Consider the following 21,560-nt stretch of genomic DNA (forward strand, 5'->3'; position numbering starts at 1 on the left):
AAGCTTTATATACCAGAGCTGCGAGAAAAGTTCTATATATTATTGAAACAATGTTGCGATTGTTTGTGTGAATGCCAACAGGTGTGGTTCCCAGATTCTACTCGGGAAAGGTTCTTGTGCGGATTGCTATGGAAGCCAAGAAGGGGAGTGAGGTTTGTGTGTGTGTGTGTGTGTGTGTGTGTGTGTGTGTGTGTGTGTGTGTGTGTGTGTGTGTGTGTGTGTGTGTGTGTGTGTGTGTGTGTGTGTGTGTGTGTGTGTGTGTGTGTGTGTGTGTGTGTGTGTGTGTGTGTGTGTGCTCAAACATACATGCATGTGGGGGTCTGGGTGAGGAAGTGTGTCCATCTGATGAATGGGCATGTACCTGAACTCAATTTTATACACTAATTATAGTCTCACCCATTCATTTCTAATGACTGGTCATTTTTGACCTGGAACACCACAGGTGTACAAAAGTTAAATAAAACACGCAAAATGTTATGAAAATCATCTAAATGTATTTTGTTTATTCAGATGCCCTGTGTGGACAAAGTCATGGAACCTTATGACAATCAGATTAAATTAACTATATTTTTCACTTGTAAATCGGTCCAATTCGACCGGAACACAGCAGGAGGGTTAAATTGACAATGAAAAGCAGATACATTTAGGCTAACAAGAAAAGTGCTCCACCATGTCACGGTATTGTGAGGAAAACAGAAACAAGTACATGGAACCTTCTGAGGTAATCCCAACATTCCAGGGAGATGTGTGAGGATCGACGCTGGAGACAGGAAGCAGGTGCAGGGAGAACACTTAATAAATAATGGACATGAAACAGGACAGGAATAGCATCTGGACAGGGGACAAAATAACGACATCAATGCTGACACCAGGAACAAATGGGGGAGCAGACAGTTATAGATGGGGCAATCAACAAAGCGAAGGAGTCCATGTGAGTACAATGAGCACTGCTGTGCGTAATGATGGTGTCAGGTGTGCGTAATGAAGGGCAGCCTAGAGCCCTCGAGCGCCAGAGAGGGAGAGCGGGAGCAGGTGTGACAAGATGGGGTTGTTCGTGTGATTTAAGTGACATATGACCCTTAAAACAGAGGCTCCATTTAACGATACTGGACCTCTTGATACGATCGAGTGAGGAGGGAAACCCACCCTGTCACCAGGGAGATCTGCTTTTGACCACCCAGTCTGATCAGATGATTAATCTCCTCAACGTATCAGATACGCGAAATCTAACTGTAGTGGAAAGATTTGAGAAGGTGATACTCGCAACTAGCGACTTGCAGGCGCTGAGGCCCAGCATGAAGACTCAATACATTATTTAGATGGCTGGCCATATATTTGCATCTCATAGGAGAGAGCCACACCATATCTGTGGCAATCTCGGGGACGAAACATTCCCACGGATGTCATGCGCTCACTGGACTGATGAAACTTGAATCAGCTAAATGACTGTTACTGTAAATTATATTGCCATGTTTAGATTGTTTTAGGAGTTCACAAAAAGCTAAGAATTTTGATATGTTCTATTGTACTGTAAGCGCTATGGATTTATTGTTACAGAGAAACTGTGTTACAGAGATCTGTGTTATTCAGTTTGTCGGACTGCAGATGGTTCAAAGAGGAGCGACACAGGGGTGCGGTCCTATCATTTAAATTCATTGGATTAGATTACAATCTGGGTGTGTTTTCCTATTTATTGTTTTAACTAGCAAAGTGCAAAGAAAGTTGAATTCAGGCTGGGCATGAGTTCAAGCTTGAATTTGGTTAAAAGGACAGTGAATTTGTTCATACTTCTGAGAACTTGTTAGCAAGCTCCTGTGCGTGTCACACACGTTAAGTCCTATTTAGTTGATAGTCATTTACTCTGTCTTAGTCTCTAATGTATAATGTATTTCATGTACACTGTAATTGTTTGAGTGTTGTAAAACACTCATTCTTTTGTAACTAACAAATCATATTAGTTGAATTTACAGAGTAATTCTGTGACTGACTATATGTTCATAATTTAGTAGATCTATTGGTGAATATAATTTACACTACACATAGTACAGTGCATTTGGAAAGTATTCAGACCCCTTCAATTTTCCACATTTTGTTACATTACAGCCTTATTCTAAAATGTGTTTTTTTTAAAGTCTCTCATCAGTCTACACACAATACCCCATAATGTCAAAGTGAAAACAGGTTTAATCTTTGCAAACTAAGCTCAGGTGCATCCTGTTCCCATTGATCATCCTTCAGATGTTTCTACAACTTGATTGGAGTCCAACTGTGGTAAATTAAATTGATTGGGCATGATTTGGAAATGCACTTGTCTATATAAAGTCCCACAGTTGACAGTGCATGTCAGAGTAAAAAACCAAGCCATGAGGTCGAGGGAATTGTCCGTAGAGCTCCGAGACAGGATTGTGTCGAGGCACAGATCTGGAGAAGGGTACCGAAACATTTATGCAGCTTTGAAGGTCCCCAAGAACACAGTGGCCTCCATCATTCTTAAATGGAAGAAGTTTGGAACCACCAAGACTTTTCCTAGAGCTGGCCGCCCAGCCAAACTGAGCGAGAAGGGCCTTGGTCAGGGAGGTGACCAAGAACCCGATGGTCACTCTGAGAGAGCTCCAGAGTTCCTCTGTGGAGATGGGAGAACCTTGCAAAACCTTCCAGAAGTATCCCGGAGTCGCCTCTTCACTGTTGACGTTGAGACTGGTGTTTTGCGGGTACTATTTAATGAAGTTGCCAGTTGAGGACTTGTGAGGCGTTTGTTTCTCAAACTAGACACTCTAATCTACTTGTCCTCTTGCTCAGTTGTTTCTCAAACTAGACACTCTAATCTACTTGTCCTCTTGCTCAGTTGTGCACCGGGGCCTCCCACTCCTCTTACTATTCTGGTTAGAGCCAGTTTGAGCTGTTCTGTGAAGGGAATAGTACTATTCCCTTCACAGAACAGCTCAAACTGGCTCTAACCAGAATAGTAAGAGGAGTGGGAGGCCCCGGTGCACAACTGAGCAAGAGGACAAGTAGATTAGAGTGTCTCGTTGTACGAGATCTTCAGTTTCTTGGCAATTTCTCGCATGGAATAGCCTTCATTTCTCAGAACAAGAATAGACTGACGAGTTTCAGAAGAAAGTACTTTGTTTCTGGCCATTTTGAGCCTGTAATCGAACCCACAAATGCTGATGCTCCAGATACTCAACTAGCCTAAAGAAGGCCAGTTTTATTGCTTCTTTAATCAGGACAACAGTTTTCAGCTGTGCTAAAATAATTGCAAAAGGGTTTTCTAATGATCAATTAGCCTTTTTAAAATGATAAACTTGGATTAGCTAACACAACGTGCCATTGGAACACAGGAGCGATGGTTGCTGATAATGGGCCTGTACGCATATGTAGATATTCCATAAACAATCTGCCATTTCCAGCTACAATAGTAATTTACAAACTTAACAATGTCTACACTGTATTTCTGATCAATTTGATGTTATTTTAATGGACAAAATAATTGCTTTTCTTTCAAAAACAAGGACATTTCTAAGTGACCCCAAACTTTTGAACGGTAGTGCACATTTGCGAACATTTCTAAAAACCTGTTTTTGCTTTGGCATTATCAATCAATCAATCAATCAAATGTATTTATGAAGCCCTTTTTACATCAGCCGATGTCACAAAGTGCTATACAGAAACCCAGCCTAAAACCCCAAACAGCAAGCAATGCAGATGTACGTAGAAGCACGATGGCTAGGAAAACCTCCCTAGAAAGGCAGGAACCTAGGAAGAAACCTAGAGAGGAACCAGGCTCTGAGGGGTGGCCAGCCCTCTTCTGGCTGTGGGGTATTGTGTGTACATTGATGAGGAAAAAAAATATTTAATCAATTTTAGAATAAGGCTGTAACGTAGGGTCTGAATACTTTCCGAATGCACTGTATATGCTTGGGTTCCACCTTGGCATCCCTGGTGTACTTGACTCAATAAATTATTGCAAGAACTTTGGTCGCCAGGATTAGCTGTTTGTATCTCTTAATAATTGCATAACGGTGCAAGATAGACACGTTCATTACAGTCATATTAGTGATGCAAGGCTCGCTACCTTGACTAGATCCTCCAGAGATGCACAGGGCCTGTTGCATTTATTCACATAATAATGAAGTCAGATTTATGAATGTAGTTAATTATTATATTCAACATCATTTTAATTCAACTACATAACAAGGGGCTTGTTTGAGACATGCAAATGATACTGTGCGTTGCTTTCACTCAGCAGGCCAGCATGATATTCTCAGTGTGCCCTGCAGGAGATCCAGTGACTGGGCCTCTACCAGCTATCAGCGCCCACCCTGAGCCTGGAGGACTGGCTAGCTACTAGCTAGAGTAGAGCTTCTGGACGAGAGGAAACCCGAGCTAAGCCACAATCTAATTTGGTTTTTTGCCTTCTGTGCGTTGGATTTAGAAACACATGGCGTAAGATAAATCTTCCCCCACTGGCCTGACCTGGAATGTCCACTGGAGCCAAAGTGCGGTCCCAAATCGACAGTGGGTTTAATTCACATATTCACCCTGGTCATCCCCTCGCTTGCTCAGCTCGCATTGTCCTCTTAAACAACAGATCCATTCCAAACACATTCCATATCCTCATCACAGGAAACAACAACCCCACTTTTTATAAAAGGAGGGAATATATATATATATGGTAGCTCATTCCCGCATAACCTATAAGTATGGTGGGGGGAGGGGGGGGGGGCTTCCATAAATATAAGAAGGGAGTAAAGTAAAGGGAGTAAGAGTAAATGCAAAGGAGGGAACATGAAAATACAGGCCTCTAATTCACACCTTCCTCTACACATTACCAGAGAGGCACAGCATCTGACATCTGACAGCTTTGGAGTGTTTAGAGGCATAAACAAGGCCAGTCTCAATACCCATGCATGCCCTCTGAAACGACAGGCACAAGCAATGAGCGTCTCTTTGCTAAGGTCTTATTTCAGCTTTATACAGTATAATTAACAGTAAGCCACTTTCAAATCATGTGTAGAAAATTGGGTAACACTTTACTTGACACCCAGCGTCATAACACGTTATGACACAGTCATAACCATGTCATAATATGTTATAACAGCTAACATAATTTGTCATAACGTGTCATAATGTGGTCACAACACATTAGTGTTATGACCATATTATGACAGGTTTTGACAAGTTGTGTCAGCTGTTATGACATATTATGGCATAGTTATGACCGTGACGCTGGGTGTCAAGTAAAGTGTTACCAAAAATTGTTATTAGGATTGCCAAACTGAACAGCCAGTTTTGGAAGGAGGAACATACTATAATCTCCCACTGTAGTCGGGTCATTCCTACAATGTGATGCATTTTGGACCTTGTAACTTTTGGTCAAGCTCAGACACAGAAAAAAAAAGTGTGTGTTAATTTTCCAACCTGTTCAGAACCTGTTCAGAGCACCACCTAACAGGGTGGAACACCTAACAGAGTGGACATTTTGAGCCTAAATTAGCCATAGCTCTGTGAGTGAGAAAGATTGAGCTAGCATAATGGTGAACACTTTAACAGAATTTTAACTTCTCTATCAAACATATTTTAACATTTCAATTTAAAAAAATGTTCTCTATAACTTAGCCTAAGAGGGTGGAAAAATAGATAAAACTGAGTGTTTATATTTATTTAGCTTTGCACCATTGTTTTCCAACCAAATAAATTATGACACTTCCTGAATGTGGTGCCATTGTAGGAAGGGGTTGTTTTCTTAAATGGAGAATAACAACAAACTAACAGGGTAGAAAGTGATATCAGGGACACACAGACAATCTGAAATAAAATAATACAATAATCATGAAAAAAATATTTGATTATTTTATGGCTTATATTTATCGTGGAATTTGATGAATAACTCCCAGGAACATTGCAAAAATACCTACATCCGCTGAAAAAAGTGTTTAAAATGCTTAAATTCCCTTTCAAGATCCATATTTTAATGTTTTTAAGGTCAAGGAAACCTGACCTTATATTTAAAGCCTTTCGGAATTTTACACTAAGGTGATATTTCCTGAGGACAGAAAAGGCACCACATTGTAGGAATGACCCTGTATCCATCAGTCTGCCACCATAGGAGCCTTCTGTTTGTACTGCAGCTGCCTCTCTAATACCGACACATATCAATGTCCAGTCATGGAGTACATTCCATCCCAACCATCACAACACAACTCAGTAATGATACCGCATCTTATGTCCAGCAGGAGCCTATGTACTGGGCAGGATGCTGGAATCTTATTAAGGTAGTTATTTAGAGGGATCATCAGACAGTGTAGTGATCCAGGCTTTAACACACTGATATGGTCATGTCAAGCCCATATTCCAATGAACTAAAGCGAGGTCAAAATACCAGATAACACCTGGTGAGAATAAATATGTTCAGAATGCCAGTTAGTGACCCAGGTCTACAGTAATGCAATTGTTTATCAACCAAACTGAACGACTTCAAAACCCCAAATCTCAAAGTAGAATTACTGGAGGGGACGTCTCCAATAAATAAGTCAGCAAATTTTGTCATGTGACATTCTGGGGCTTCTCTTGTTGAAAAGATATCAAAAGATTTGCAAGTCATCAGACTCCTGACATGTTTAGGTTGCACAAGACCACTGATAATCTAGTAAAGTTTGTACATACAACCAACTGCTACTACTGATATTGTGAAACACTCGTGGGCTATAATTGAATATTTGTTGACTGACTTGGTTCTAATCATCAAGCTATTGCACAAGTCAACAATTCCAACAGGTCTCGGAATTGTCTTACAGGTGGACCAATTTAGAGCGAGGCGCACATGATCCCCGGGGGCCAATCAGATCTCTCAGTTTGCAGAGTGCATTGCAGAAGCATGTTTGGCCTGGCCAAGCCCCCCACACCCCCTCCCCATCCTGGCCCCTTCCATCATCCCCAACTGCACCCTGGAATGCCAAGCTGGCTCACCCCGCTGCACACTATATAATTGACACACTTTTGCAGTTCCAAAGTTAAATCCCAGCAAATGCAACACATTTTTCACCACACAACTTTTTGATTTGCCAGCTTATACGGTTTGATCACAAAACAAAATAGTTAAGTCATTCAAATTTGACATGACTTCCAGGCTAAGATTTCATGTTTGATTGATACAGTAGATAAACATGCAAATGTACCTTCCATTTAAAGTTGTTAAGAGATAGATAGCTTTACAGCTTTATGCATAGTCAACAGCTGAACACAAACCAGGACATATTTTGAGTAAGGATCCAGTGACATAAGCCAGATGATCCTAAGCTGTACCAACACCTGACCCCTAGACCACCCAACTAATTGTTCCTCTGGGGAAAATAAAAAGTCCCACACCATGCAGAGACCTTACCAGTGGACCACTGTGCAGCTACTAGTCCAATGGGTGATGACTGTTCTGTGTGAGACAGGCAGGGACATACAGACAAACGGTTCTCTCTGCTCCTCTCCCTGGCTCTCTCTTCCCTGCTCACCAAGGGGGCGCAGAGGGTCCTTCTCTGAGCACCACTCAACTGTCATCTACAGAGGTGGTATCCAGGCGGGAGGGGGGTGGGTGGGTGGTGTTAGATGGTGTCAGGGGGAGTGTTAGGTGGGGGGAGGCAGCCATGGCAGTGGCTGGGACTGAGAGCCACCAGCTCTACTATAGCAGCGTCTGACTGAGCCTGAGGAGGGAGATGGTTGAGGAAGTGAGCTAGGGCCCGTCTCAGGTTACTTCCCTTCCATCTGACACAGCTGACTCTACAGTTAACCAGAGAACTAAACACTCTGACCCGCAAATATAGACCAGCCCCTAGCTAGCACGCTGCCCAAACACTGTGACTGCTTCAGCAGATACAGGAATACTGTAAGCATGTGGAAATTAAATGGAAGTCTTGAATCAGCATGTGCAGGTGGAATGCATCATATGTAAGAAATAGTTCTTGTGTGGAAGTTCCTATTACTATGGTGCCAGTCAGACTTGGTTCTGGGTGAAGATGAAACCCATGTTTCCTGTTTCAGCTCCCAGCTCGATCACTGACTGGCACAGGTGTTGTGTGACATTAATAACTTGGGAGCGTTAAAAGGTCGGTCCACTGAAACAACCTCTTCCGTACTCTTAGGTGCTGTTCTTAAAGTATAACCATAAGAATGACATAGTCCTAGACTACCTCCAAATGTATAGTTTTTGTATAGTTTTGGTAAGTTGATATTGTTCCAATGTTATTCAAATAACCACTGAACATCACAATAATTTGTCTACATCTTTTATTGTTCAACAGTTTTTTTTATATAATAACACCTCAATTAGTGTTACTAATTAATTTCACGGGTTGAGTATACAGTACATGCTGTAAAATGATAAGAAAGTTCCAGTGCAAAAATAAAGCAAAATTAAGACAAAAGAAAGGACAAAATAAAATACAAATGATATTGCAATACAATTTCAAAAACAAAATGGAAAAATAACAGGTAAGGAAACAATATATTTTGTGGATATTTATCAATATAAATTGGTCAACTTTATTCTATTTTTGTTTTACACTATATATATATATATATTGTAGGGGAAAATGGATCAAGACTGATTGGTCTACCAGTCTATTCAATAAAATCTCATATAACCGTCAACGACACTCAACATCAAAAACCTTTCGGAATTCTTTCTCCATCTTACTCAAATTCCCGAGAACAAAAACTAAATTTGCTCTGCATCATATAAAGCAGAGAGGAATCTTCACAGCTACACGACACACACCTGACACACATCATCAACCTCCTCAGTCCTTCCTACAGTACACACCTCTCAATAGGACAAGCAAACCCATGCAAACCCATACAAGAGCACTTCCTGAAATATGGGGGTGGATAGGAGGGGAAATGACACAGTGAGTGCTATGACTCACAATCCTCAACTGCAATATAAATGTCTGTTGATAAACTATTATTTAACTCAGTAACATGTCTGATATCACAACTTTTGCTTAAAATCCCTGTTTTTTATAGAAATAATTACCAACTGTTTACAAATGGACAATATAGTGACTCACTGTCACAAGTTCTACTTAGGCATAAAAAAAACAGGAAAAACTTGTTCAAATGTAAGTTCAGGATAAAAAGTTTAAATGGTTTAAATCTACCCATTCAATCTCTTATCTGAAATTGAGAAATTATAACATTTGCATCATACATGCCAAATGAATAAGATATCAACTGAGTGCTCTGTTACTATTTTCAAAAATACTTAATTAAAACCGATCTATTAATAAAAACATTTAGTCAAAACTCAATTTGATTGATTCCTTACCACTTTGCCTTGAACACAAATCTCAGTCAGAATGTAAGTTAAAAACAGATCTGCGAATTAGACCAATGACAATGAAAGCATTAGTTCATGGAAACTTCATGGAAATCATTATAGGGTAAATATACGTTCAAATAATTGCTATGTGAAACAGTACCTAACTGGCTATTCCTTCTAACCTAAATATATTGTCAGTTGAATACACCTCATGAGTGAATGCTCACATAAAAATATGAGATGCTTTTTGGTAACAACAAAATAACAACATCATATCAAACTGTCCCTTGAAAAAGTTCATTTTCAGTTGAAAATATGCATACAGAACCAGCTGCAGTATTTCTATCATGAAGATAAAGTAACCATAATTGTCCAAACTGGATTTGAAATGAAAATGTTGAGCTCCATTTGGTGGCAAAAAAAAAGAAGCAAAAAAGCAAAACAAAATAAAACTGGAAAAAAATACAATTGATTTGAGTTTACATTTCACATTTGTGGTATAGATCAATTATTTGAATGTCCTTTAACAAACATTTTTTACAAAAGAGTATATATTTTATAATTTAAAGAGTTAAAAGCCTATTGCTGTTATAACATCATTTTCAGATCATGACGTATTAAATAGAAGATTTAGCTTGATCTAAATCAGATGCAATCTCTGTTTAATGTGACGCTATCAAATTTTGTAAATAAAGGACTTCAAAAGGACTTAAAATGTATTACACGGTGACAATAAAGCATTTTACATTGAACATTTACAAAAGTGGTCATAGTGCAAAGGGCTAGATCATTTGCAAATCCATTAACCTGTACATAGAGATGACCAGTGGATATAAAATATCTATAAAACAGTGCAAATAATATGTACATCCACTTACGTACAAAAATACCTATATAGCACGAGGTCAACATCATGTTCCTTTTCTTCTTCCTCTTAAAAACGACTTAATGCAAAACATGATCTGTTTTATATCAAGAGATGCAACAGGGTATATAATGCCTATTTGGTAATCTAAATTACGACTAGAAAGTGTAGACTGTAAAACTAAGTATACACCATTGGAATTGCAAGGGCAGTAAATGGACTTAATAGTGAGAAATAAGGACAAGCAATTTGCAGTATCAGTGTCTACATTTAAAAAACGATTACTAGCCCACTAATCTCTGTAGTCTTTCTAATGCACTCTTCATTATTAAGGGACTTATGTGTTGTCACTCCCTTTGGAGTAAGAACATTTGATTTTAATTTCCTGACGTGCAACTTGACTGTGCAACTTTAAAAGCACATAATACTTGCAAATAATACTGGATGGTAAATAGGATTTAACACCAACAATGGCACTTGCTAATAATACAATGATGAATATACCAACAATCACTAAATAAAAAACGTTCTGATGCATTTTGGATATAAACAAAGAAGCAATTGTGCTTTTTAGTCCATGTGATATTGAGATCAATTCAAACGTAGGTTGCCGATGTATTTCAAAATATAAAGAAGAAGCCCTGTGCATGGCTATTAAGGCGCAATATTCACTTCTTAAGTACTATAGCTAGAAACTTGAAATAACCAACATAAAACCAATGTGTTGGCCTTAGCCACAAAAATAATAAATTAATGCTGATTGGTAATGGTGTATCCTCATATGCATGGGGTTTTGTAGCTGTATTACTAAAGTGTAACTTCAGTTTTTAAGAGGACTGTATCTGAGCATAATTCATGTTGTTTCTGAGATGATCCCTGTATGAATGTTTGTTGTTTTCAGGCCCCAGAGCTCACCAGTTGAACAGAGAGTTTTGGCCCAGTGTCATGAAGTAGATCTGGCTGCTGCCACCTGACTGCACTGAGGCAAAGAACACCTTCACACAGAAAATAGATGAAGCAGTTAAACATTTACAACTTCCAGTATAATATTCAACACCTACAATACTATGAACAACATACAGTAGGCTAGGACATATTTTCTGTATCTAGCCAAGTCCTATGTAAGCCCTAAAAGTAATATGGGGGAATAGGGTGTCATGTGAGCTTTGCCCAAGGTATGTTTTGGTATATATTAGGATGTTGTCTTACCTTGTCATTCCTCTCACACAGGAATTTGAGTTTCTGGGCCTTCTTGTGCATGAAGACTCCCTCAAGGTTGCCTGTGTTAGCTGACCTCAGCTCGATGGCTTTGTCTCCCCAGCCCATCACCTGGTTGGACTGCAGGTAGGCTGTGGAGACACACACACCATCACAGACTTAGATTGAGGCACAAATGGCACCGTATTCCCTATACTACTTTTGACCAGGGCCCGTAGGGGTCTTGTCAAAAGTAGTACACTATATAGGGAATAATGTGCCATTTGGCATGAACCCTTAGTCACGAGAGTACACACTCAGGGTTTTAGACCCTCCAAGGGTTTCTGCCTCTCAGTGAGTGCCATGTTGTAAACCAATCTCGAGATGCATCTAGAGATGAAAATCAATAGGTTCCCCTTTACCACACTCTCCTCTTTAGAGCCTACACCCAGAGATTATTTACACTCTATATACTCTGGTCCAGACTCGGCTGAGCGCTGTCCTGTCTGTGAGTCTATTCCCCACACACACCCTTTCCCCTTGAATAATGACCTGGCCAATGGGCCCAACTAAATGAGTCTAACAGGACATCTTTTTTTAGAGCCACTGTCCCAAATCTGTCTAGAGGGGTTGGATCCAGCTTGACTCCTCTTTGCACCCAGTGATCCAAGCACAATAAGTAAGGTTAACTTCTTGCTTGCTGCATAACAAAAAGGGTCAATACAAGAGACATGTTCTATTTTTAAAACAGTCTGGGTCTTCAGGTCTATCAAATCTATCCATTTTAATATAAAATTAGACTTATAAGCGCTAGTTTTTCAATCCGAGTGGAGGTGGAATCTCTCTCTCGCTCTCTCTCCCCCGTCTTTCAAGAGATATGCAAACAAGCACGCGCACACACGTACGCACGCACAGCCTGCAGGTTTTGATTTGGTGGGTGGCTACGATGTACAGGAACTCACCGACAGATGCAGGCATCTCTCCCCACTGCAGCACTGTTTCCTTGGTGATGCGTCCATAGGTGTCTATGTAGACCCCCTCGTCTTCATAACACACCAGAACCTCCATGCCACTGCTGTTGGGTAGGATGATGATGGCATGGGGCCGGATCACACCCTGGATCTAAGACAGACAAACACACACAGTCAGATGAGATGAGATGATGATAAGATGTGTTACGTCTCAAATGGCATGGTATCCCCTATATAGTGCACTACTTTTGACCAGAGCCCTACGGGCCTGACAGGTGCAATTTAAGACACATCCATAATGTTTTCTATAGGGGCTGGATTGTCTCTGCTGTAACCACGTAGCTTGATCTTGCCATCTAGCCACTGAGCTAGCAAGTTAGCAATCCAAATGCATAGCTGGAGTCCTGAGCTGGATATAATTTATTAGGCACATCTTGGATAGTTAACTTATAGTTGTGGCGTAGCACACACACTTCTGCAGCCCCCGGTATTAAAATGAAACCGTCGGTATGTCTAAATACCCCAGTATACGGTATATACGGTATATCGCCTAAGCCTACCAGATAACATTGGCTAATAAAACAAAGTATCATTGCTCCCTCACACTCCCACTCTCCCTCCCTGGAACCATCTGGATTTATTCTGTTTGATGAGAGGCTGGTTCAGAGTCAGTGAACTGAGGCTAAATAACATGTTGAATCAGCCGAGTCACTGACTACAGGTGGCAACAGAGAGAGGGTGACAACGCTTAATTGATTCTGTCTCAGCTAATTAATTGCCATACAATGTTTTCACTTAATTTCTTTAATTACAATCTCATTTGCCAAAGACGCTCAGTGATCAGCTCTTTCTCCCCTGACATTGGGATGCAACTCAGGTACCCAAATGAGTGTTGTTGCTATGGCTGGGTGAGCTCCACTGAGATGTGATGCAGGGTTGCATGTTTCATCACAATACTGTTTTGAACGTTTGTTTTGGACTGATGCCTGATACTACTTAATGCATCGTCAATGAACGCTGATGAAGATTTCATCAAAAGTGCATTAAAGTGGCTTGGAAATTCAATGACATTCAAAAGGAGGCAAATAATTGGTAGGAAAACCTTTTGTCATAATTTTTATGTCACCATATTGACTTTAGATGCAGTATAACGTTAGCTAGCTAGCTAAGATTGAGGGGAGGCCACTGGATTTTAGCTAGCTAACGTTAGCATTGCTTTGCTATCTAATGACAACATTGCCATGTTACATGATAATGCTGGCAAAGTTGTTTCCTAATAAATATTTGACTACTTTAGCAATGTCATCGTATTGCCAGGCACTATAGTGTAATTTAGCCTCTGTCCAGAATGACCGGGCTTATCACCACTTTAGGGCACCACTATGGTGCCACAGATAGAGGGCGGCTTGAGAACGTTCATAACAATGGCATGACGCGACCGAGTGATGGAGGTGCAACCTATGAATATAACCACTGAACAGCATCTTGGGTTGAATAAGTGGCAGCGAGGCGGAGGAGGGAGCCACTTCAGAGCCCCCCCCCCCCAGGTCCCTCATAAGCACTTGCATAATAGCCAACATTCAAACAATGAGACTGCCTTTTAGTCTCTGTTATCTCTTTGAGGATGCAACATTCACACATTCACATACACAACATTTCTAAGACCACAAGACTATAAGAAGATTATAACAAAGTCCTTCTACATAAGAGCTGCTATAAGCGAATCCACGTACTGGCTTAGATTAGTAGCTTAAACAGCAGGTATAACCTCAAACCCCAAATCCCCAAACAAACCAACACCTCAAACAACCCCAAAAGCTTCTATGTACAGTAAGTCACAGTCACCACAGGACCAGTGTAAGTCACCACAGGACCAGTGTAAGTTACCACAGGACCAGTGTTAGTCACCACAGGATCCCCATACTTGCCCGGCCGAGAGCCTGTCCCCCCAGCTGCCACCCGCTGTCCTCATGCTGCTGTGGCTGTGCCACCACAATCCTCAGCATCAACACTGGCATCCACAGACGCAGCGCTATCTTAATCCGCTGCCTCGGTATCCTTATCATCTCATCATCAACAGCAGCCAGCAGGGAGAACGTACGTGGGAGAAAAGTTGTGTGTGTGTGTGAAGGAAAGAATGAGCGGACCAGCGAGTGTCAGTGAGAGTGAGTGAATACGAGAGTGAATGTGAGAGCGAGTGATCGGGTAAAACAGAAGGACTCTTCTCTTCCACTGCAGTGTAAGAGACTAAGGCACCAGTGTTATCGAGTGTGTGGTAGTGCTCTCTAAATATATCACTGTTATGAGAAAAAATGGCAGAATAACAGGTCACTTTAGCAGGCACATGGTTTGCCGGCGCTGCCGAGGTATTTTTAGAGCTATCTATCTGGTGAAAAGTAGCACACATGGCTGGAGACTGGGGCCAAAGAGAAGCAGCCAATGATAGCTATGTGGGCCAGCACAGTGGGAGAAGTGGGATAGAGCCACAGCACACCTCTGAGGGCACAGCACTGGGAGGTGGCACAGTGTGTGTGCGTGTGTGTACAAGTCTATATTTGTGTGGATGTGTGTATGTTTGTGTGTGTGCACGCACAAAAGTGAGTGTGCAAATGTATGTGTGTGTGAGTGTGTAATAGAGCTAAATTCCTTCTGAGAATGTATTCTTCCTCTGCTCTGGCTCTCAGCTCCCAGCAGCTCTCTGCAGCATTGTGTGGGTGTGTGGGATTCTCATCAGTAAGAGTAGAGGCTGCCTCAGCTCCCCTGTCCACAGTGACTAAGAGTGCAACAATCTACACCTCTGCATCATTCCACCCTGCTACATCGTGAGCCTCATAGAGGGGGTTAGAGGTTCTAACTAACACAATATCCATCACTTGGTTCAGCTGGCTACTCAGCCTCATTCGCTTCCTGGTAGTCAGCCAAACACAGCTACCACTGAGATTAACTGATAACTGACCAAGTCTGACCTCCCTGTATCTTCAGACAACTGTTGTGACCGCGGTAGATTACTGGAGTGATGCTTGAGTTCTTTTTCAGTAAATCTGTTTGCTCCCGAGAGCTAATACCGTGACAGAGCAGAATTTCTACGAGGGGCTTTTCAAGAAAGCCATTTGCATTTGACATTTTAGTCTTTTAGCAGACGCTCCTATCCAGAGCGACTTTCGGTTACTGGCCCAACGCTCTTAACCGCTAGGCTGCCTGCCGCTCCAAAGACAAGTGCCACAAGGTCAGATACTGACAGTAGCAGGCCTGGCTTAAACACAAACCCATCCTGTCGATATTATACTGTATCAACCGCATTAGTCTTCTGGCTGTGGTGGCAAACAGCTTCTACCCACGTCAACTCTGAGTCAGAACAAAAGATCACGCTGAGTGGCGTGGGTGCAGAGGAGAAGAGCTGCTTATCTGCTATAGAATAGAGATACAGAAACTGTAGGCTGGAGGTCTGGCAGAGACCCAGGCTGCATAGCCCTGAGAGGGAGAAAGAAGGCTGGGGTGGGGAGAGGGTGGGGGGGGTGTGGGAGAGTTTAGAGGAGGCTGGGGTTGAGGTTGAGTTGGGGGTGGAGGACTCACGTGCGTTGGCAAGTAGAGGTCGTAGGGCGTCCCCGAGTCCACGTCGATGGCGTGGAAGCCCGACAGAGAGCCGTAGATGACCTTGAGTCTTTGTCCATCCTCCACCGTCAGGTCCACAGACAGAGGCCTCTGGGGGAGCAAGCCGAACGACTGGATACACACAACAAGGAGAGACATTAGGAATGACTTCGGAAGAATATACAGTATAACTATATTTATAGTATACAGTATAACTAGAGCCAATAGTTCTTCCTGGTCAAGACATACACTGAGTGTACAAAACATTAGGACATTTTGCCCTCAAAACATCCTCAATTCGTTGGGGCATGGACTCTACAAGGTGTCGAAAGTGTACCACAGGGATGTTGGCCCATGTTGACGCCAATGCTTCCCACAGTTGTGTCAAGTTGGCTGGATGTCCTTTGGGTGGTGGACCATTCTTGATTCAAACAGGAAACTGTTGAGCGTGAAAATCCCAGCATTGCAATTTGTGACACAATCAAAAAGGTGTGCCTGGCACCTACTACCATACCCCATTCAAAGCCATATTTCAATATTTTGTCTTGCCCATTCACCATCTGAATGGCACACATACACAATCCCAGTCTCAATTGTCTCAATCCTTCTTTAAACTGTCTCCTCCCCTTCATATACAGTGATTAAAGTGGATTTAAGGGATCATAGCTTTCACATGGATTAACCTGGTGATTCTGTGTCATCGAAAGAGCAGGTGTTCCTAATGTTTTGTACACCCAGGAGCTAACACTAGGAGCTAACCCATGGTGACCACCAAGGTTAGTATATTTCATATCTTTCATGGTTTCTGTGCAGTGAGTAGAAATAATTAAAACTGTTCATTCCAGAAAGATGTGTAAGAAGTAGGGCAAGCCACTGAGGAGAGTTCAGAACTAGGACAGTGTTGTCAAGGTGACCTTAATAGCATTACATATTCTCTTTGTCTATCATTAGAGCATTCTAGATTCACAACGAAAGTATCCCGGTCCCAGATCCGTTTGTGGTTATGCCTACTCCAAGCCAAACATGGTCATGACAATTCCATAAGGAGTGGCACCCAGGCAACAATGAAAGGACATCACCATAGAGAACATAAGAAGACAAGTGGAAGGTAGTGTTGACATTTTACATTTTTACATTTTAGTAAGGGGGAAGCTGTTTCCACCAATGGCGTGCCAGGACAGAGAAGAGCTTGGAAAGGGCTGTGCGGGAGCTTCCCTCCCATAGGTGTGGGAGGGCAAAGAGACCTGAGGTGGCAGAACGGAGTGCTTGGGTTGGAGTGTAGGGTTTGAGCATAGTCTAAAGGAAGGGATGTTCAGTTCCTCTTGCTGTTCCATAGGTAAGCACCATGGTAGTGGAAAGTAGTCTTGTAGTGATGCACCATTAATAATATCATATCCGACCACTCTCTTCATGTGGATGTGTTTATTTTCCTCCCTACATATTTGATGTGACTCTCACCTTGAAAGCCATGAACTTGTGGTAAGGCTTGGGAGCCCATGCATACACCTCCACAGCATTCTTCAAGGCAATCACCAGGAACTTAATCTTCTCATATCGAACTGAAATGACATGTAACAAAAAAGCAGGGATTTCAATTAGGATTAGCAATTTATCTCATAATGGAAACAGAACAAGATAAAGGCTTTCACTACATCAGTCTGTAATACTTACGTGTCAGTGGTCTTGGACTAATGATCACTAGACAATCTCAACAAAGAGATTTTTGGTTGTGCCCCAAATTACGACCTATTCCATATTTAGTGCACTACTTTTGACCGAGGCCAATGTAAGGAATATGGTGCCATTTAGGACGAAACCCTTGTGTAAACTACGATTTGAAAGGCAGGAAGCCAATTGCCTTTCACTGAGGCAATAGCAGCATGCCTCTGACTATGAGAAACAATACAGAGGGGAGTGCTGGGAAGGACAGTGTGTGCTTCACTATGACATCACATCCTTCCTTGGTTGGAGTCCCTGAGCTGTCCTCACTCTGTCAACACTCTTACTAACCTCAGGAAGAGTCGCAGGAAAGAGAGGCTCACATCTCTTGAGCTCAGCACTAGCACTACACCGTGACACACAATCACTCCCTCACACCCAGTTCACATGCACCCATAATCTCACACACTGACCTATTGTGCTCTAATGGAGTCAGATACTCAGAGAATAGATCAAATCATCTTGAAATAGTTTTTTGCTTGTATTATACTCATTGCTTTCTGTATACAACAACACAAAAACCTTTGGTAAGCAGTGATATGTCTACAGTTTTTAACATCACTCATATAGGCCTGTCATGCAATACAATGAAAGATTGATCCAACACATCAGTCGTGACGCTATTGTTATGATATGGGGGTGGGTTAGTGTTAGGACATAGACACTTCCACACTCCATCCCCCAGGTGGCAGCAACCGTGTCTAGATGCTGAGCCAAGGCTTGACAAGCACATCAGGTTCAGCCAATTAATGGTATAGTCAGTCAGTGTCCCATCTTACAAGCCGTGAGCCTGCTGGTATTGTTTGGTAGCCATGAGGCCTTTCGTTTGTTTTTGAGTCTTTAGTTTGGGAATGCCTTTGGTATTTTTCCTATTCGTCACCATCTGAACAAATGAGAATCCACTTGGAAAGGCCGACCAAGAGGTCAAGAAAGACAGAGCTGGCCCTGGACCAAGGCAAGGCTGCTGTCTCCCTGGGCACATGTATATTCAACACCTAGGTGCATATGCTGATTTGTCCTATAAATGCACACATTCATTCAGGTTACAGACCATGTAACTAGGCCTACGACCCCTAGACAAAGCGAGCGCAACAATATCCGTAAGCTAGGTATTGGTTTCGTAACACATTCATGATCTAAGGCCAGGTAGTGTATACTCACCGACTTTGTAGTGCACACATCCTTCCAGGTCTCCTACTGAAGTCCAGCCCTGCCTTTTCTCCACCTCTGGGTCGTTCCGTAGGATCTTGTTCCGTAGCCACGACAGGTAGTACAACCTCAGCTTGTTCTTCTTACCTGACAGAGAGGGGACAGTAATGGGGTTTAGACTAGAGAATTGGCTGCAAAAGTAGGTGCAAAAAAACATTCCAAGACTGGCTATTTGTGTGTGCGGGTGTGCCTATCTCTGTGTGTGTGTGTGTGTGTGTGTGTGTGTGTGTGTGTGTGTGTGTGTGTGTGTGTGTGTGTGTGTGTGTGTGTGTGTGTGTTTATCTGTGTGTGTGACAGATGTACTATATATACTTGTGTGTGGCACTACTGTAACTAGTGTAATTACCTGAGATGGTGATGAGCACATTGAGGCCCTCAAGAACGTCCATCTGTTGGAAGCGTCTCCTGCTGATCAGAGAGTAGACCTTCCCCTGACCGCTCCTGTCCAGCAGCCACAGACCATTCTCTGTCCCCACCAGCAGGTTCACACCTGGACCAACACACCATACCTCTGCGTTTAGGCCTCAACATCACAAGCCTCAGCAACAAACTAGGGATGGGCATTTTAAATGATTTCACTATTTCGAAAAACATAATGAAAATGTTTCGGATATCCCGATAGTCGAAAAACACGTTTACATTTTTATTTATCTAGAAACTTTAATGGAAACTTGCTTGAGTGACGAGAGAGAGCCAGTGCTTTGCGCTCTGCTTGTTTAAGCAGAAGGGTGGGGGAGGGGCAAGAGAAGAGCAGAGGCCGGTGTATGTGACAGTCTATGTGTGTGGTATGGAGGGAGGGAGAGAGAGTGAGAGAATGTAGCCAAACTGACTCTTGCTAATTAGACAATCTTGTTGCTGCCATAGGTTATCTATCATACCATCTGGTAGTTCCTATCTTTACTGCATGAAATAGTTTTTAATGAAGCTAGCTAGCTAGCTAAAGTAGCAAGGTTAATTGAGGCTATTTTGCTGCGTCCTCATCTACAACTCCATTCATATGAAACAACAGGCTACCTGTTGGTTGATCATTGTAGCCTACTCCTTTTCATTTAGCCAACCTAATTCCTTAATTTCTATTCCATTTTGCATTGTTTACAAATCTTCCACTTCACTTGCTACACATGGAAATAGATGATGGAGGTCATTACCACTAAATAAATGAATAGGGACATTTTTGGTGTGGGGTGTGATACGGTTCAAAAAAGATTGGGAACCACTGCTCGTAAGGTAGAGCTACTACCATATCACAGTAATACATATCCAGTCCTTTCAGATCAACACAGTAAGTGTCTAGGGGATAGGGGTTAGGATTAGATTGGGTGTTAATCTCAATGTTATTATAAAGGTGCCTTTCTAGGGGATAAGGGCTAGGGGTCGAGTGTTTAACTGTTGCGTACCCCACAGTCCAGCACAGAGGATCTCGGTGTTGAACTTCTTCTTGTACTTGCGGATCTCGGGGGTGTCGCTCTGGGGTCTGATGTTGGTGGGGTTCACGTTAACCACGGAGCCCTTCCTGTGCCCCTCTCTCCTGATTGGCTCCTGATTAGCGAGCGGCTTGCCACTCGCTGGAAGGGAAAATCACAACCAATACTCGTATTCACAACCATGGGACGTCATTTTGATGTCGGGCATCTGATCTTATGCTAATTACTGTAAACATGTACAGGAGAAAAAACATATGTGAGAGAATCCCTCCCCTCTGTCCCCTCTTATTTTACAATACACTAACATATAAACATACATTGAATGAGATTTATGATAAGATAGTCCTTTTTATAGACCAAAGCATGCTGTTTAGAGACCACCCTAGCATGCAGTGATTTACTGCAGTGCTAGAATGTCTATGGGGCATTTTCTTTGTAGCATAGTGTGTGTGTGTGTGTCTGTGTGTGTGTGTGTTGTGTGTATACAAAATGAGTGTGTATGTATGAGTGTGTATATGTTGGCACTCACTGGGACTGTAGCCCACTGGGCTCTGAGGGGGAGAGATTTGCAGCAGCCTGGGGTCAATGAAGGGAGTGAAGGAGGAGGAGGAGGACGAGATGCTTTTCCCTGGAGGACTGTTTACAGGCTTCTGCAAAGGCATCCAAAATCATAATTCATATAAATGAAACAACATCAACAACAATAAATCAAAGACTTCCAGTAGGCTTGATATCAATCTTGAGATGGAAGGGGGAGTGCGAAACTAAAACTGCTACTTCATCTCCCCCTAGTGGAGAAAGATAAACTCACATCAAATACAAATTCAGTGATCCAACCACTGCACTTAAAGGCCCATATTCTTAAAGGCACATATATCAATATCAAATCATTTCTGGGTAACAATTATGCATATGACTGTAATAGGTTTCTATTAAAATGGACAAAAATAGCTTTTTAGCAAGAACAAAATTCTCAAGCAAGAATTTTGCTAGGAATTTGCTAGGACTGTCTGGGTGGGGAGATGAAAATATAAAACTAGCTGTTATTGGGAGAGAGGTTTGGAACTCTCTTTGTTATTGGTCTATTAACCAATGTACCGTCTGGTGATGCTACCAGGTAAACCGAAATCCCGCACATGCAAACAGGCCATGAAAATCTTTTCACTCCCTCCTCTCTACATTTTCCTCCTCTGTTTCTGCTGCTAAAGCCACTTTCTACCACTTCCAAGCATCTGCCTCTAACCCTAGGAAGCTCTTTGCCACCTTCTCCTCCC

The 21,560-nt window shown here is 42.1% G+C and overlaps 2 protein-coding genes across 5 annotated transcripts in view; both read right to left on the reverse strand.

The window, feature by feature from the left end:
• The window catches only part of LOC106604954 (palladin), a 30,911-nt gene extending 23,347 nt beyond the window's left edge, over nucleotides 1-7,564 (reverse strand). For both annotated transcript variants that reach the window (XM_014200118.3, XM_014200119.3), the window contains exon 1: nucleotides 7,385-7,564. The gene's annotated coding sequence lies outside the window, so the exon portion shown is untranslated. The remainder of the gene's footprint in view (nucleotides 1-7,384) is intronic.
• A 696-nt stretch (nucleotides 7,565-8,260) lies between these two features.
• The window catches only part of LOC100196367 (mitogen-activated protein kinase kinase kinase kinase 4), a 58,661-nt gene continuing 45,361 nt past the window's right edge, over nucleotides 8,261-21,560 (reverse strand). For all 3 annotated transcript variants that reach the window (XM_014200122.3, XM_014200123.3, XM_082975223.1), the window contains 9 exons: nucleotides 20,816-20,936; nucleotides 20,260-20,427; nucleotides 19,209-19,352; nucleotides 18,815-18,949; nucleotides 17,393-17,493; nucleotides 15,917-16,066; nucleotides 12,335-12,494; nucleotides 11,385-11,524; nucleotides 8,261-11,170 (listed from right to left, as the gene is read on the reverse strand). In XM_014200122.3, coding sequence (XP_014055597.2) covers nucleotides 11,087-11,170; nucleotides 11,385-11,524; nucleotides 12,335-12,494; nucleotides 15,917-16,066; nucleotides 17,393-17,493; nucleotides 18,815-18,949; nucleotides 19,209-19,352; nucleotides 20,260-20,427; nucleotides 20,816-20,936 — 1,203 coding nt within the window. In that variant the 3' untranslated portion in view covers nucleotides 8,261-11,086. The remainder of the gene's footprint in view (nucleotides 11,171-11,384; nucleotides 11,525-12,334; nucleotides 12,495-15,916; nucleotides 16,067-17,392; nucleotides 17,494-18,814; nucleotides 18,950-19,208; nucleotides 19,353-20,259; nucleotides 20,428-20,815; nucleotides 20,937-21,560) is intronic.

Source organism: Salmo salar, chromosome 05 (genome assembly GCF_965601325.2).
Source record: "Salmo salar chromosome 05, fSalSal1, whole genome shotgun sequence".
NCBI classification, from domain to species: Eukaryota; Metazoa; Chordata; class Actinopteri; order Salmoniformes; family Salmonidae; genus Salmo; species Salmo salar.